Source organism: Pan troglodytes, chromosome 4 (assembly GCF_028858775.2).
Source record: "Pan troglodytes isolate AG18354 chromosome 4, NHGRI_mPanTro3-v2.0_pri, whole genome shotgun sequence".
NCBI lineage: Eukaryota > Metazoa > Chordata > Mammalia > Primates > Hominidae > Pan > Pan troglodytes.
This window is the reverse complement of record NC_072402.2, coordinates 52116890-52134113: the sequence shown is the minus strand read 5'-3', so window position 1 is coordinate 52134113 and position 17224 is coordinate 52116890. Positions and strand designations below refer to the sequence as shown.

Here is a 17224-nt window from a genome sequence, read left to right as displayed (position 1 = left end):
AGTTTTTGTAATACTTATCTTCGCCATGCTTTTGGTTTTTAAAAGTAATTTTAGTTTTAATACAGGATTGTACTGTACAACATGTCTTTTCTTGTTTTTTTTTTGCTTTTTTTGAAACATCTTTTTTCAATTTGCTTTCTTTATACAGTACATACAACATTGTAACATAAAGTGTTGAGTCCCTAAATTTTTAAGAGCCCTGAAGTATTTTTCTTTAAATTCAAGAAATTTATGGAGAGTGTGAGTAATCATTGTACCTAGTGAAACATGATTACTGTATTGAAATGAAATGATTCTCAGAATTCTAGTGATATTGGATCAGGTGATAGCAGATACCCTGGAAATGACAACTACTTTTAGCTTTTTTCCATAAAGAATTTTTATCGAAAATGAGAATGCTTATGGATATAGTAAGCACTTAATAGACGACTGTGAGATACACAGCTGTGATCTGTAGCATATAGTAACAAAATCTGTGTAAGGCCTGTGTTCCCAAGGATTTGCTCTTAATGTTATGTTTAAAACAGTTCACAAAAATATTATACTGATGTTATTAAAATCTTTGTTTTCTAAACCAAGATGTTGAAAATGTCATTATTACATTTTTAATTGCAGCAGTGGAAGAAACAGGAGGAGATTCTTGGAAATATAGTTTGAGGGTAAGTATTAATTGCAAGAAAAATTGATAGGGGAAAGCTTAATCTTTCTAAAGCTCTTAGTAGAGAATGACACTCTATTAAAGATTCCAGACACTTGCTGGGCATGGTGGCTCACACTTTAATCCTAGCACTTTGGGAAGCCAAGGTGGGAGGATCGCTTGAGGCCAGAAATTCAAGACCGGCCTGGTAAACATAGTGAGACCCTGTCTCTGCAAAAAGTAAAAAAAGGAAAAAAAAATTAGACCAGAGTGGTGGCGCATACCTGTAGTCCCAACTCTTCAGGAATCTGAGGCAGGAGGATTGTTTGAGCCCAGGAGGTTGAGGCTGCCGTGTGCCATGATGATGCCACTGCATTCTAGCCTGGATTACAAAGCAAAACCCGTCTCTTAAAAAAAAAAAAAAAAATTAAAGATTCCCAACATTAAGTCAGACAGATAAGAAACTGTTTATAAGAAACTAAGAACTATATTCATATTAAATTATGACGTTTAATCTGAGTTTTTTTTCTTTTTTCTTTTTCTTTTTTTTTTGAGACAGAGTCTCACTCTGTTGCCCAGGCTGGAGTGCACTGGTGCATCTCGGTTCACTGCAAGCTCCGCCCCCTGGGTTCATGCCATTCTCCTGCCTCAGCCTCCCGAGTAGCTGGGAATACAGGCGCCCACCACTACGCCTGGCTAATTTTTTGTTTATTTAGTAGAGACGGGGTTTCATCTTGTTAGCCAGGTTGGTCTCAATCTCCTGACCTCGTGAGCCACCCGTCTCGGCCTCCCTAAGTGCTGGGATTACAGGCGTGAGCCACTGTGCCCGGCCTTTTCTTTTGTTTAACTTGGGGTCGGAAAACGAATTTTTTCTTCATCTTTTAGTACATTGCTTGGGAAATAATTGTCATTACACAAATAGAAAGTGTTTGTCAAAGTGAAAGCTGCCATTCTTAAGCTAGAATTTTTTCCTTCTATATATTTCATTAGTAAAGTTTCTTTTGGTATGTTATTTCTCTTACCACTTCATGTGATTCTCAGAGACTAGCCCATTGCTTTCAGTTATAGGATACTTTTACAACGCATTTATTAATATGACAAATGTTTTGCCATTACCAGATGTGATGTTTGAGCTGTTCTTTTTAAGATTTGCACTTACATAATTTACATAATTAGCTATTTGTCTTCTAAAAATGTTATCTTTAATGTTTTTAGATTCATAAACATATAGTTGTTAACCAGAGAGATTACTGGTGATTTTAAAACTTTAAAAAATTTCATTCCTTTAATTTTTAAAAGTTTCTTTTATGGAGAAGTTTAAACATATTAAAAAATAGAATAATATAATGAGCCCTTCATGATAAGCTAGTTTATTAGTTATCAACTCATGGCTACTTTAGCTTCCTGTAAACATCTCCCAGTGTTGATGGTTATCTGAGATGACACATCCTCTGACCATATTTCAGTGTGTATATTTATGATGTTCCTTTTAAAACACCACACAATACCTTAAAAATTTAATTAAAAAATTTAAATACTGTGAACGATCTAGTGATTAAATTCCTTTTTAAAATTTAAATAAAAAATTATTTTAAAAATTTCTTTGTGGGTACATAGTAGGTGTACATATTTATGGGGTACATGAGATGTTTTGATACCAGCATGCAATTTGAAATGATTCAGTACTTTTAAGAACCAAATGAATCATTTTTTAAAATGTAGCTAATGCTAATTTCTGTTACCGCTTGTGTTTGTTAAGAGAAAGGCTACTTTATTTGGCAAATTGGAGTTCCTGTTTTTGCTTATTATATCATTGCTAAGAAAATACGTAATAGCTACTCGGGAGGCTGAAGCAGGGGAATCGCTTGAACCCGGGAGGTGGAGGTTGCAGTGAGCCGAAATCACACCACTGCACTCCAGCCTGGTGACAGAGTGAGACTGTGTCTCAAAAAAAAAAAAAAAAAGAATCTTGAGTAGTCAGCCATTTATAGTACTGAGCTATAAATGAGTGGCTACAGAATGCTTTTTAAATTTAAGGTATGATTAATTTAAAATGTACACTTTGCTTGCCATAGTTTTAAGTTTTTGAATGCATAATGACAAATAATTGAAATGAAATCAACTTTCTTTTATTAATTATAATTCCTTTGTGTTGGTTATAAAAAAATGGTAACCTTACTTTTTTTTTTTAACAAATCAAAAGTTGGAAACATTTTCAAAGTTTTAGAATTTTAAGATTAAGTATTTGCTTTATTAAAGAATTAGTCAATATAGTATGCAACTGTTTTGATGAGAAATTTGTATATTTCCCTCTCCAGCCATGCACTGAAGTATTATTTATAGATATATTCCATGAATATAATCAGACTCTTACTCCTGTACTTCTAGAAATGATGCAAAGACTTCAAGGTAAGGCATATTTTGTGATTAACTTTGAGTTAATCTGTTTAACGTTTAGTTAAGAAATAGTCTGAGTGCTTACAATGCATACTGTACTGTTTCCTGGGTCATATAATGAATATGAATTTGAGAAAAACAATTTTAAAACTTATTGTCTTCCAAAGGGGTGGCATTTGAGATAGGCCTTGAATTGTAGTTTGGAAGATGATAAATTTTCCTGTAATAAATACAATAGAAGCAAAAGCAAAACAGTAGTCATACTGCTTGCAGAAAGTCTGTCTGGAGCATGTTGTGAGAAATAGTGAGAAAAGGTTAAAATAGTGTTAGCCTCTCTTAGAATGGTGGCAATGGGAATGGAAATAATTGATTATGGATTTGAGAGAAAATGATGATGTAAATTTTTGACACTTGGTCATTACACTTTGTACACAAGTAACTAATTATCTGCCTATTAACTAGCATTGATTTATGATTTCTGTCTTTTCTGCTAGACTGTAAGTCCTAGGGGCATTGATCACGTCTGTTTTGTTTATATTTTATTCCCAGTGCTGGGCATATTCAGTAACTATTGTTACTTGATTGGCTTTTAGCAACCAATTGAATGTGCTAGGCAAGGAAAAGTGATCAAAGATGATCCTAAACTTCTGAGCCTTAATGACAAGGAAACAGTTACCTCATTAGAAGTGGTAGGAGATAGAGATATACTTTCGGAGTGCATGTATGTAAGGAGCCTTGGGAAAAGAAAAGAGGATCTCAAGGACAGAACCTGAGATTTTCACCTATAGGGATATGAGTAAATAAAAGCCTTGTAAAAATGCTAGGTGTAGTGGTGTATCCTAGAGAAGAGCATGTTGTCAGAATGAGTGTTGGCCAGGCAGGGTGACTCACGCCTGTAATTCCAGCACTTTGGGAGGCTGAGGTGGGCAGATCACTTGAGCCCGGGAGTCCCAGACCAGCCTGGACAACATGGCAAAAACCTGTCGCTACAAAAATTAGGAAAATTAGCTGGGCCTGGTGGTTAGTACCTGTAGTCCTAGCTATTCAGAAGGCTGAGGTTGGAGGATCATTTGAGCGCAGGAGGATGAGGCTGCAGTGAACTGAGATCACTCCACTGTACTCCAGCCTGGGTGACAAAGCAAGAGCTTGTCTCAAAAAAAATAATTTTGTGGTATATAGCACATTAGCATTTTGTGGTGTATATTTTCTAGAATATTGCTTGTCATAACATTTTTCAAATATGCTATAATGGTTTTTAATCCTGTGTTCTCTAATGATAATCATAAAACTTAGACTTTCCCTTTGTACTTGTGTCCATTTTTGACACCATGAAATGTGTTATACTTAATTGAATTGGGAAACTAACAAATTGTGTTTAAATATGAATTTTTAAAAAAACTAGTTTTATTTGCTTTTACTGATACCTATATATATATATTTTTTTAGGACCCACAAATGTGGAAGATATGAATGCACTGTTAATCAAAGATGCTGGTATGTTAAACTTAAGTGATTTAGAAGCATTTATTTATTCAGTAGATGGAGAGTCTGTTTTGTGGTAGATTGTGTGCTGAGGGTGTTGAGATACAAGAGTAACTAAAATACAGGAACAATCTGATTGGGGAGATAACCAAGTAAACAGATAATGCATTATAATAATACTATACAGGATAGTTAATGCTAAAGTAGGTGATGATCACCAGATAGTTTGGTGTGTCTAAGGAAAGATTCCCAAAGAAGTGTAATGGAAGAACACAAGGATAAGTAGGAGTTACACGTGCGAGGAGGTGGTGGTGGAAAGAGGGTGTTGCATTCCAGGGAGATGGAGCAATAAGTACAAAGACTTGAAGGAAAGAGCAGGAAGCACAGTTAGAATTTGAATTGTGACTATTTTGGTTTAACTGGAACATTGGGGTTAAAGGTTGAGTTGAGGCTGGAGAGAGTTAAGTAGGGACCAGATCATAAAATATTACATCCATTTTAGAAGCAGGCATTATTTTATAATTTTTATAGTTGGACTTAAATATTTTAGAATGAATTGAATTATCTGTTTGAAAGTAGTAAGGAATATTTAGGAAAAACATGAAGTAAAATAGTGTTTCTAAAATAACTTAAATTATTTCTTCTACTTAAATTATTTCTACTTAAATAATTTCCCTGATTAGCATATTGTGTGTTTCCTTTAATTAACATATGTTTCATACACTCATTTGTAGATCTGATATCTGAAACCTTTAATTTTTTTTCTTAAATTTTCTTCTCAGTATATAATGCTGTTGGATTAGCTGCTTATGAGCTCTTTGACAGTGTTGATTTTGATCAGTGGTTTAAAAACCAGCTTCTTCCAGAATTACAAGTCATTCACAATAGGCAAGTATAAAATTTTATATTTATTATACACTTACTTTACCTTATTTATTTTATTAATGAAGACAGGAAGGCATTAAAATGGCTTACAATTTAAAAAATGCAATCGTATGAGTTAGGTAATGTCTTATGTGGAAAGGAATAAGAATTTTGACATCTAGGAAGTATTTGATATATCAGGTAGTTTGCAGGAGAAAAGGAGGACTTTATGCAAAGATGAGGGAGTATGGAGGTCTCTGAGTTCAAGAAACTATGCCTAAGAAAAAGACAGTTCGAAACTTAGCAGGATGTATGCCTAGTGTCAGAAGTAGCCTAATCAAAGTAACATCTGTGAAAGGTGAATGTCTTGGGATCACATAATGCATACTGCAAGTCTCTGGGGAGACGGTAGAGTAGGATATAGAGACATCATGGCAAAAATATTTGAATACCCTTTCTAAGTTCTAATTGAGGTACCTAATTAAATAGTACAGATTCATATTACATTTAGTAATATGAATTATGAAATGAATTAATTTAGTACATTTAATAGCACATTTGCCCAATTCTATTTTTTTTTTGAAATAGTCTCATTTTGTCACCCAGCCTGGAGTGCAGTGGTGCAACCTCCACCTCCCGGGTCCAAGCGATTCTTGTGTCTCAGTCTCCTGAGTAGCAGGGATTACAGGCGCATGCCACCACACCCGGCCAGCCCAATTCTTACGTTTTATATACATTTAAGCACTTGTCTACTTACTTAAATTTTAGGTATTGAATGCATAAAATGAAAAGAAAACCCTCTTTCATAGTTTATAAAATTATTTCTTAGTTTAAAATTGGAGAATTTTAAAAAATTCTAAGGGGCTTTTTTCTTAATTTGAAGGATACACTTCTACTGATTCACTTCAGTATACTTGGGGCCTATCAGAATACTTAGCATATAGTCATAGATAGTTAATATTTGTTGACTAAACTAATGAATGCATAGGTCACATTTAGAGCCACAGAATTTGTAGAGCTGGAGATACTCTAAAAGTAATTCTTAACAGTAAGTAGCTGTTTATCTCTTCAGTTATTCAATCATTTATTCAGTTAACATATATTTTTAACACTTGGAATTTGCCATGTCCTATAGGCGGTGTTAAATAAAATAGACTCTGACTTAGTCTCAGGGAGCTAGTGAGCCTTTGATGGAGAGAAAGCTTTCATTGGCGAAACAAATGTGCAGTTTAGTTGTCCTTAAACCCTAGAGGCTATTTAGTGTAAGACCTTCACTGTCCAGTGCAGAAGCTCCCTACGTGTGGCTATTGAGCACTTGAAATGTGCTTAGTGCAACTGAGGAAACAACTTTCCAATTTTAATTAATTTAAATTTAAAATTTAAAGCCATGTAAAATATTTATTGATTACATGTTGAAATGATATTTTGGATATATTGGGATATGTAAAAATATTAATAAGATTATTTTTTTTTTTTTGAGATGGAGTCTTGCTCTGTTGCCCAGGCTGGAGTGCAGTGGTGCGATCTCGACTCACTGCAAGCTCCGCCTCCCGGGTTCATGCCGTTCTCCTGCCTCAGCCTCCGCAGTAGCTGGGACTACAGGTGCCTGCCACCATGCCCGGCTAATTTTTTTGTATTTTTTTTAGTAGAGACGAGGTTTCACTGTGTTAGCCAGGATGATCTCGATCTCCTGACCTCGTGATCCGCCTGCCTTGGCCTCCCAAAGAATAAGATTTTGTTTCTTTTCTCTTATAATGTGGGTACTAAAAAATTAAAATAACATATGTGGCCTGCATTAAATTTCTAATGGACAAAGCTGATGTAGACCAGTGTTTCTCAAGCTTTAATGTACATATGAGTCACCTGGTAATCTTGTTAAAGTTTAGGTTTTGACTTAGTAGGTCTGGGAAAAATCAAGCAATGCACACATTAAATAGCAAAGTCATCTATACTTTTACTTCTGTTTGGATGTGTCTATGAGTTTGGAATTTTACCTTTCTGAGTTTCATATTCTTTATCTGGAACAGAGTCTAATATGGTCTTAGTCCCAAAATTGATGGTTCTTTGGTGCTTTTACCTCACTCTACACAAGTTGTTACTTCTGCCTCTGTCACTTGGTTCAAACAGTTTCTGTCCCTTGAAATGACATTTTTCCACCCTTTGGCTCCAATATTGTTTATCTCAAAGACTTGCTCAGATTCCATCTGTCTCTGCCCATTTCTTCTCTTCCTTTTCTAAAGTCCTAGTACACTACTTTGTGTTTTTAAATTCCTTTAGGTGTTATAAACTTCTTGGGGGCAGGGAATACTTACATACTTTTTTTTGTAACTTTATTTATTTATGTTATTTAATTTTTGAGATGGGGTCTCACTTTGTCACCCAGGCTAGAGTGCAGTGCCATGATGTTGGCCCACTGCAATCTCTGCTTCCTGGGCTCAAGTGATCCTCCCACCTCTGCCTCCTGAGCAGCTGGGACCACGATGTGTGCCACCATGCCCAGCTATTTTTGTGTAGTTTTGGTAGGGTTTTATCATATTGGCCAGGCTGGTCTCAAACTCCTGAGCTCAAGCCATCTGCCCGCCTCAGCCTCCCAAATGCTGGGATTACAGGTGTAAGCCACTGCACCCGGCCCAGTTTTTGCAACTTTAATGAGCAGTTTTTTCCTGTGTGCTTGATCATCTTTTAAAATTGCAGTTTTTTGGGGAAAAAAAAAAGTGTTTCATTTATACCCAGAAATATTTATCATCTTGCCACTAAAATTTACATAATATCAAAAAGGTACTTCATGAGTGAAATTCTTGGACACAAATGTTTTGAACTGCATGATTTTTCTCCTTACCTGAACTTTGATTTCTTTTAGCGAAGATGATGAGAGAAAGAAAGAAATGTATATATGTGCTACTGTAAATGTTTTGCCAATGTTAATATATGTTATTTTGGTAATCTGAGTCACATTCTGTTATTGTGTACCTCTTACAAAATTAGCTTAGTTGAAATCACAAAATTTATATGAAAGTTTTATATAAGCCTAGAAGTTTCTTACATTGTTCTGAAAATAATCTTCATAGTATTAACAGAATTGGAGTAGAAAATTACATACAGGAGCTTCTTTATTATTATTTTTGGGGACCTTTCCAGTTTTAGAGTTTGGGGCATTGCCACTGTTTTTGGTTACTTGAGCTAAAAACAAATGGATTTGGTTTTTATGAAACATATCTACATTGCGGTTCTTTTAAGATAAAAGAGTCAGGATTACAACATATATGCCTAGGAATTTTTAAGTACTAAAAGTTTTAATAATATTTATTTAGATCAAGACTTCATTGTTAATATTTTGTACTGTGGTACATTTAGAAGTAGGCTTTAAGCTTTTTTTTTTTTTTTTGTGACAGAGCCTTGATCTGTTGCCTAGGCTGGAGTGCAGTGGCACAATCTTGGCTTATTGCCAACCTCTGTCTCCTGGGTTTCAAGGGATTCTCATGCCTCAGACTTCCAAGAAGCTGGGACCACAGGTGCATGCCACCACGCCCTGCTAATTTTTGTATTTTTAGTAGAGATGGGGTTTCACCATGTTGCCCAGATTGGTCTTCAACTCCTGGCCTCAAGTGATTTGCCCTCCTTGGCATTCCAAAGTGCTGCGATTATAAGCATGAGCCAGCACACCTGCTTTTAAGCTTTTATATTAAAAATGCAGATTGCATTCTTACTACATTTTAGATTTAAATGATAAATTATACTAAAAGAAATAGACCTCTTAAAATATTTAACATTTTAATTTCATGATTTTTTCCTGTTTAGGTATAAGCCATTGCGACGCAGGGTGATTTGGCTCATCGGTCAGTGGATTTCTGTGAAATTCAAGTCTGACTTAAGACCCATGCTTTATGAAGCAATCTGTAACTTGCTTCAAGATCAAGATTTAGTGGTATGTTTCTTAAGTGCCTTAAAAGAGTTAGTTTTTAAAGTTTCACCTGTGCAAATCATCAAGTTCACAACAGTTTATGTCTTTTCTTTATGATGTTTATGGCCTTTCACTGCACTAGTTATTCCTTGGTGAGCAGTTTGATTTGAGGGTAGAAAATCTTTTGATTCTTGTTTGCCCTTCCCATTACTAGTCATTGAAAAAAAAATTAAGCTCTACTATTATAAAGTAATTTATAATTTGGCAGTTTTAAAAAATCCCTTTATAGCTTACATGTTCTTTTTAAAAATCAGGATAGACTTTGGCATTGAAATAGCATCATAATTTATTTCATCTTTACTGTTGATTCTTTGTCCCTCATTTTGAGAATTTTTTTTAAGCCTTTGGAATTATTGGGCTCTTTTAAGGAATTTTTCTTTCTTTATGGTATTCATATATTATTGTTGATTTTGTTACTGAAAACTTGATAGTAAGCTCTTCATTGCTTTTTCCCCCTTCAAAGCAGTAGGTTTGCTGCTTTATTATAAAATTACTGAAATAGTAGTAGTAATTTTACAGGCGTATGATTTTAAGAAGTTTAAATTGTAAAGAATAGTTTTCTTTCTTTTTTCCTACTGGTGCTTTACTGTATGCCTGGGTGAATATATTAGTGACTTAATATACGTGTTCGCTGTCTTTTCCTGATTTTCAATTTGTTTTAGGTAAAATTAAGTGATTTTTTTTTTCTCCCCTGAGTTGTGCTAAGATCTTTTTTAATCATGTCTCAGTCTCCCTCCCTTTACCCCCCCGAATTTTATTTTTAGTTTGAACCCACCTGGTTTTTGCCTGTCAGCAGAGGTTTGGACTGTACTTCCCTTTTTTACATATGCTGACATAAAGAAAGCTACATGTAGTGTTCACTAAAGGAAAGCATAAATAGGTGAATTTGTTACAGAAACACAATACATTCCAAAGGCAAATAGAACTGATCTTTGGATTTTCTACCTAAGTATTATCTGCTTTGTGTAAATAATTTGAGAATTTAAGTACCATTCTGTAATTATTAAATACTATAAGCATGGGAAGTTACAAGAGAGCCTTGTGGTATTTTACTGGGTTTACATTCTTAGAAATTTATTAATATAACCTAGCTACTTCTAAAATTTCTATTTGCTAAAATTAATTTTCTTCTGTAATAGCTTTAGAATAAAGCATAAGATTTAAATTTTTGCTTTCCTAGTTGGAAATATTTGCCCTTCTGTCAAAGAGAAGATACTAAATGATTTATGGATGTGTTACAAAAGGGTTAAATTTCAATTAAGTTTTCTTTGGGAAATAGAGAAATTGCTTGGAGTTTTTCTTTTTTCTGTTTTGTTTTGGGAGACTGAGTCTCTCTTTTTTGCCTCGGTTGCAGTGCAGTGACACTATCACGGCTCATTGTAGCCTCAATGTCCTGGGCTTAGCTGATCCTCCCACCTCAGCCTCCCAGGTATCTGGGACTATATGCGCCACAATGCCTGGCTGATTTTTCTATTTTTTGTAGAGATGGTATTTTGCCACATTGCCCAGGCTGGTCTTGAACACCTGGACTCAAACGATTCACCCACCTCAGCCTCCCAAAGTGTTGGGATTATAGGCGTGAGCCACTGCACTGGGCCCAGAAATTGCTTGGGTCTTAGACTTGTTTTATAATGAGTCTATTAAAAAAGGAAAGAGAAAAATGAATTATTTCAGCCAGCACCTTAAAAACAGAACATTAATTCTACCAGATATCAACAAGTGTAACTGGAGAGAAAGGGATTCATGGCCAGATAAGTTTGGAAGACTCTGAAATAAATATTTAAATGGGCCTCTTAGTTACGCAACTGGTCAGAGCCTTTAAAAATGTACATTTGCGGCATGCGTCGTGACTCACGCCTATAATCCCAGCACTTTGGGAGGCCGAGGTGGGCTGATCACGAGGTCAGGAGTTTGAGACCAGCCTGGCCAGCACGGTGAAACCCCATCTCTACTAAAAATACAAAAATTAGCTGGGCATGGTGGCATGCGCCTGTAGTCCCAGTTACTTGGGAGGCCGAGGCAGGAGAATTGCTTGAACCTGGGAGGCAAAGGTTGCAGTGAGCCGAGATTGCCCCACTGCACTCCAGCCTGAGCGACAGAGAGAGACTGTGTCTCAAAAAAAAAAAAAAAAAAAAAAAGAAGTACGTTTGCATTATGACTAGCCCACATGACTAATACATTAATATTCATAGAATATACTTTGAGGAAATGTTGCTTTAGGTTCAGCCTTTGCCCTTTATATCTTCTGGTGGCTACATCTCACGTTTACATGTTTTGCATATGTTTTATACTGTAACTATTATTTTGCAATAAATTGTTAAGAAGATTGTTTAGTAAGGCACCCAGTTAGTGGTTAGTGTTGTAAACCTTGGCCTTTTTAAAAAGTACATTTAAAATCAAGAATGTATAAGTCATACTGCTTTAATTTTCAGCCTTTGAGAAATGCTAGCTAATATAATGTGGGGAGATACCTTATACATGCATACATATACACAATAGTGTACAACCATATAGAGACATGTATGTATATATATGCAAACATGCATTTATATATATAAACATATACACAAACACACATTGTGTATGTATGTGTATACGTATGTGTCACACAATTAAGTCAAATTGCTATACTGAGGAAAAGTTAACAATATTTCAAATAAACCAAAAAATATGTCACTCTGCATTATATTTCCCTAGATCAGACAGTAATTTTATATTGTCACACGGCTATCAGAGGTAAGAGACATTCTCTGCCCAGCGGCCTCTGATGTTATAAAATTTGTGAAGTCCTATACTAACTGGAGAAGTTGTTTCCTCCAGTTGCTGCACTGCTTCTGCTGTGTCACAAGTATGTAGATCCTGATGAATCGAATTCCTCTCTGGCTTTCAGAATCTGCATTCTCTTTCCTAAGGGCTGCTGTTAAGGAATCGGGATACATTTGATACTGATTAACTACCGTTGTCCATGTGCTATTCTTTTGTTATTAGAAGGAGACTGGCTGTGACGGAGTAGAAGTAGCTGTTAATTTTTTTTTCTTTTTTTGGCTGCTCCGTAGAAAGAGCAGGGCTACCCCATAGGCAAGAATTTTGTCAATAAAAAATTCAGCAGCTAACAGAAGAAGCACTTGTGTGCTCATCACTCAGTTACCCATATTTTCATTTGTAATATTTTCCACATATATTTCAAATATTTTATTTAAGAAATGAAATATTACAAATGCAGTTGAATTCCTCTTTCTCTTTCCAGTCTCATTCTATTGTCTTTGTTAAGCAGAGGTTTTACATTTTAATAGATTTATTGATTACTTTTTTTTTTTTGAGACAAGGTCTCACTTTGTTGCCCAGGCTAGACTGCTATGGTGAGGTCACGACTCACTGCAGCCTTGACACCCGAGGGCTCAGGCAATTGTCCCACATCAGCCTCTCGAGTTGCTAGGACTATAGGAGTGTACCACTATGCCTGGCTAATTTTTTGATTTTTTGTATAGACGAGGTCTCACTGTGTTGGCCAGGCTGATCTAGAACTCTGGGCTCAAGCTGTCTTCCCACCTTGGCCTCCCAAAGTGTTAGGATTATAGGCATTGGCCCCTCGGCCTAGAAAGAAATCCTTTTTCTTCACTCTTGGTTTTTTATTCTGCCTCGAATTTATTTTTGAGTTTGATGTAAGTAAGGTTCTATCTTTTTTAAAAAATAAGGATGGCAACACTACAGTGATTCATTGAATAATACGTAGTTTTCTTTGTGGTCCATATAGCTGTCTCTGTCATATCCCATGTTTACATGTGGACCTGTTTCTGGAATTTGTGCCATTTCACTGGCCTGTTTGTGTGTCTCTACTTGAATATTGTTTTTTGTTGTTGTTGTTGTTGTTGTTTCTTAAACAACAGCTTTATAGTAAGCCTTCACACCTGGTAGGAAATACATTCTTGTAGCTTTCAATACCCACAAATTTTTCATAGTTTATGGAAGATTAAATACTGTTTTCATTAGCCATTTTTTTTTGCATGTGGTCCAGTGTTTGTACTTACTGTTAATTGACCACCTTTTTAAACTTATTGTTAGCAGACTACCTCTTTTGGAGCATATCAGTAGTTCCTTGTGCCATAATTTGAGAACTACTGACCTGGATTCTATACAATAGACCAAAACACCTTCTAAAAAGTATCTTTTACATTCTCCCTTCCTTTCCCCTTTATAATAGTTAGTAGATAGAGTGCTTATGACAACTTCTAGGTTTTAGAACATTATTTCTACACTGTAAACTAGAATTACTAAACTTTAGGTTAGAGGAACCTTCTTTTCCCAGGACTACAGATGATTCTTTAACCAGAATCTTTGTTTATAAACTGGGCTTCTTTAGGCTGTAGGGTTTCTGAACTAATTATATCTTTAAGTTTCAGAAATTCAAAGGAAGTTTTTAGGACGTCTTGGCTGGGCACGGTGGCTCACGCCTGTAATCCCAGCACTTTGAGAGGCCAAAGTGGGTGGATCACCTGAGCCTGGCCAACATGGGGAAACCCCATCTCCACTAAAGATACAAAAATTAGCTGGGCATGGTGGCGGGCACCTGTAGTCCCAGCTACTCAGGAGGTTGAGGCAGGAGAATTGCTTGAATCTGGCAGGTGGAGGTTGCAGTGAGCCGAGATCAAACCACCATACTCCAGCCTGAGCAACAGAGCAAGATTTCATCTTAAAAGAAAAAAGAAATTTTTAGAAAGTTTTACTTAGATTATTTAACCTTCAGTAAAACAAGCAGTAAATTACTAGAAATTCAGCATTAGTATAATCTTTCACTTTTGTGAAAGCCTATGTAAGATATAAACTGTGGTATAATCAGAAAGCGTGTAGTTTGAGGGTGTGGTGTGGTTGCTTGTGAAGCAAAGAAATGGCCGTCTTCATGGGCGCGTTGACCACCAACCAGCATAGACATATAGTCATGTGCTGTTTCATGACGGGTATATTCTGAGAAATGCGTCCTTAGGCGATTTCCTCATTGTGGGGACATCATAGAGTGTGCTTTTACACAATCCGAGATAGTAGAGGCTATCTAGGCTGTGGGTACAAACCAGTGTAGCATGTTACTGTACTAAATACTTTAGGCAGTTGTAACATGATGGTAAGTATTTGTGTGTCTAAACAGAAAAGGTACAGTAAGAATATAATATAAAAGATAAAAAACGTTACACCTCTATGGGGCGCTTAACTTGAATAGCGCTTGCAGGCTTGGATGTTGCTCTGGGTGAGGCAGTCAATGAGTGATTAGTGAATGTGAAAGCCTAGAAAATCACTGTATACCACTGTAGACTTCATAATCATTGTACACTTAGGCTACACTAAATATATTGGGAAATATTCTTTCTTCAACAATAAATTAACCACATCTTACTCTAACTTTTTTTTTTTTTTTTTTTTTTGAGACGGAGTCTCGCTCTGTCGCCCAGGCTGGAGTGCAGAGGCGCAATCTCGGCTCACTGCAAGCTCTGCCTCCTGTAACTTCTTTACTTTAAAAAATTTTTAAAGTTCTTGACTCCTTTGTAATAGCACTTAGCTTAAAATACACATACATTGTATATTTGTGCAAAAATATTTTCTTATATCCTTATTCTGTAAGCTTTTTTTATTTTACAGTTTTTTCCACTTCTAGTAATTTTTCTTAAAATCTAAATCAGAGACACAAACACATTAGCCTAGGCCTACGCAGGGTTAGGATCATCAATATCATTGTCTTCCACCTCCACATCTTGTCCCACTAGAAGGTCTTCTGGGGCGTTAACACACATGCAGCTGTCATCTCCTATGATAACAATGCCTTCTTCTGAGCTGGGTGTGGTAGCTCACGCCTATAATCCAAGCACTTTGGAAGGCCAAGGCGGGCAAATTGCTTGAGCCCAGGAATTCAAGACCAGTTTGGGCAACATGGTGAAACCCTGTCTCCAGAAAAAATACAAAAATTAGCCAGACATGGTGGCATGTGCCTATAGTCCCAGCTACTCGGGAGGCTGAGGTGGGATTGCCTGAGCCTAAGAGGTCAAGGCTGCTGTGAGCCATGATTATGCCACTGCAGTTCCAGCCTGGGTGACAGAGTGAGATTCTTTCAAAAAAAGAAACAACAACAAAAAATGCCTTCTCCTGTCATACCTACTGAAGGACCTGCGTGAGGCAGTTTTACAGTTAACTTTTTTTTTTAATTGGTAGAGGAGTATATTCTAAAGTAACAATAAGGAAGTATAGTGTAGCATATACATAAGCCAGTAACGTAGTTGCTTATTTTCATTATTAAGTATTATATACTACTGAACATAATTGTATGTACTATACTTTTGTTTTATAAAGAGACAGGGTCTTGCTGTGTCACCCAGGCTGGAGTACAGTGGCGTGATCATAGCTTACTGCAGCCTTGAATTCCTGGGCTCAAGTGATCCTCCCACCTCAACTTCCCAATTACCTGGGACTACAAATGCATGTTACCAGGCTTTCCTAATTCTTTGATTTTTTTGTAGAGTGGGATCTCTCTATGTTGCCCAGGCTGCTCTCAAACTTTGAGCCTCAAGCAATTCTCCCTTCGTGGCCTCCCAAAGTACTGGGATTATAGGTGTGAGCAACTGCACCAGGCCATGTCTGTGCTGTACTTTTATACTACTGGCTGTGCAGTAGATTTCTTTACACCAGCATCACTGCAAATGCATAGGTAATGTGATGTGTTTTGACAGCCATGACATCACTATGTGATGGGAATTTTCAACTCAGTTATAATGAGACTACGTTTGTAAATGTGATCTGTTGTTGACTAATACATTATTATGTGATGCATAATTGTATTGAATTTTCTAAAATGGAAAGTTACTAGGTGGAGTTTAATGAAGTACTTTCAGTGGTATGGAGAAGACTATAGCATAGCCTATATTTACTGTGGGAAGTACAGCTGGGATCTGGGCAGAGGTATTACAGGTGCTTTGAAACTCTTCTGTCTTTCCATTCTTGTGCGTTTTATGGGTCTTTCAGTTTTGTCAATTTTTCTTTTGTACACTTTCTAATTTTTTTTTCTATTTACCTATCCTTTGTATCTCAAAAACACTGCTACAGATCTTGATCTCTCAACTAGTCTGTGTTTTGAAAGATCCCAGAATGAATTCTGAATTCAATTATACTCATCAAATATAAATTCTGAAGGAAATATAAAATAATCTGTTTGAGACATCAAAATATTAGACCTATCTAAAACCAAGAAGAAAGGAAACCTTAGTCTACTAAGTTTCCTACAGTCAGTTTTGAGTTTATAATTGATATGTCTATTAATTATACATGAAAATGACCTTGAGAATTTTTTTCTTGAAAGGAGATGAATTTATTTATTTATTTTTATTTTATCTCTGGTCCTTGATTCAGGAGGAGATGAATAAATCAAAGATGCTTTCTATCCTTTTAGGAAACTTATTCATATAACATTTCAGAAGGATGATACCAGATTGTATAATTCAGTGTACTAATGTATAAGATAATATCATTTATGTTAGTATTTCTTATGCCTGGCATGGAGTCAAGTCTTAGAAAATGCTTATTGAAAGAATTAGGAATAGGGATAGGAAAGAACCCAAGAATGAGGATGGCTTTTTAAATAATTGAATTATGAAATCACAATTTTATTTCTCCTTAGCATATTATTATTTTGTGTCTGCCTTATTTACATTTTCCTGGTGGTCTTAAGTCCCTGAGATACTGCCATTTCTTTCTGGCCCCAACACCATGCTTACTGTTTTGGTCTGTGGACTGCCTTCACTGCTATGGGCAAGATGTAAAAGTGGTCAGGCATTAGGCTAGTCCAAATCCACCTAAGTGTCTTGATAAGACGCATTCGTTGTGACATCTGCACAGAAGTTTCTGGC

General features: G+C 36.1%; 1 protein-coding gene across 9 annotated transcripts in view; it reads left to right on the top strand.

Annotated features, from left to right (window-relative positions):
* Positions 1 to 17224, top strand: part of IPO11 (importin 11) — a 221483-nt gene that overhangs the window by 81014 nt on the left and 123245 nt on the right. For all 9 annotated transcript variants that reach the window (XM_063811213.1, XM_054684345.2, XM_054684346.2 and 6 more), the window contains exons 12-16: positions 616 to 659; positions 2956 to 3046; positions 4481 to 4528; positions 5299 to 5404; positions 9179 to 9305. In XM_063811213.1, the coding sequence (XP_063667283.1) occupies positions 616 to 659; positions 2956 to 3046; positions 4481 to 4528; positions 5299 to 5404; positions 9179 to 9305 (416 nt within the window). The remainder of the gene's footprint in view (positions 1 to 615; positions 660 to 2955; positions 3047 to 4480; positions 4529 to 5298; positions 5405 to 9178; positions 9306 to 17224) is intronic.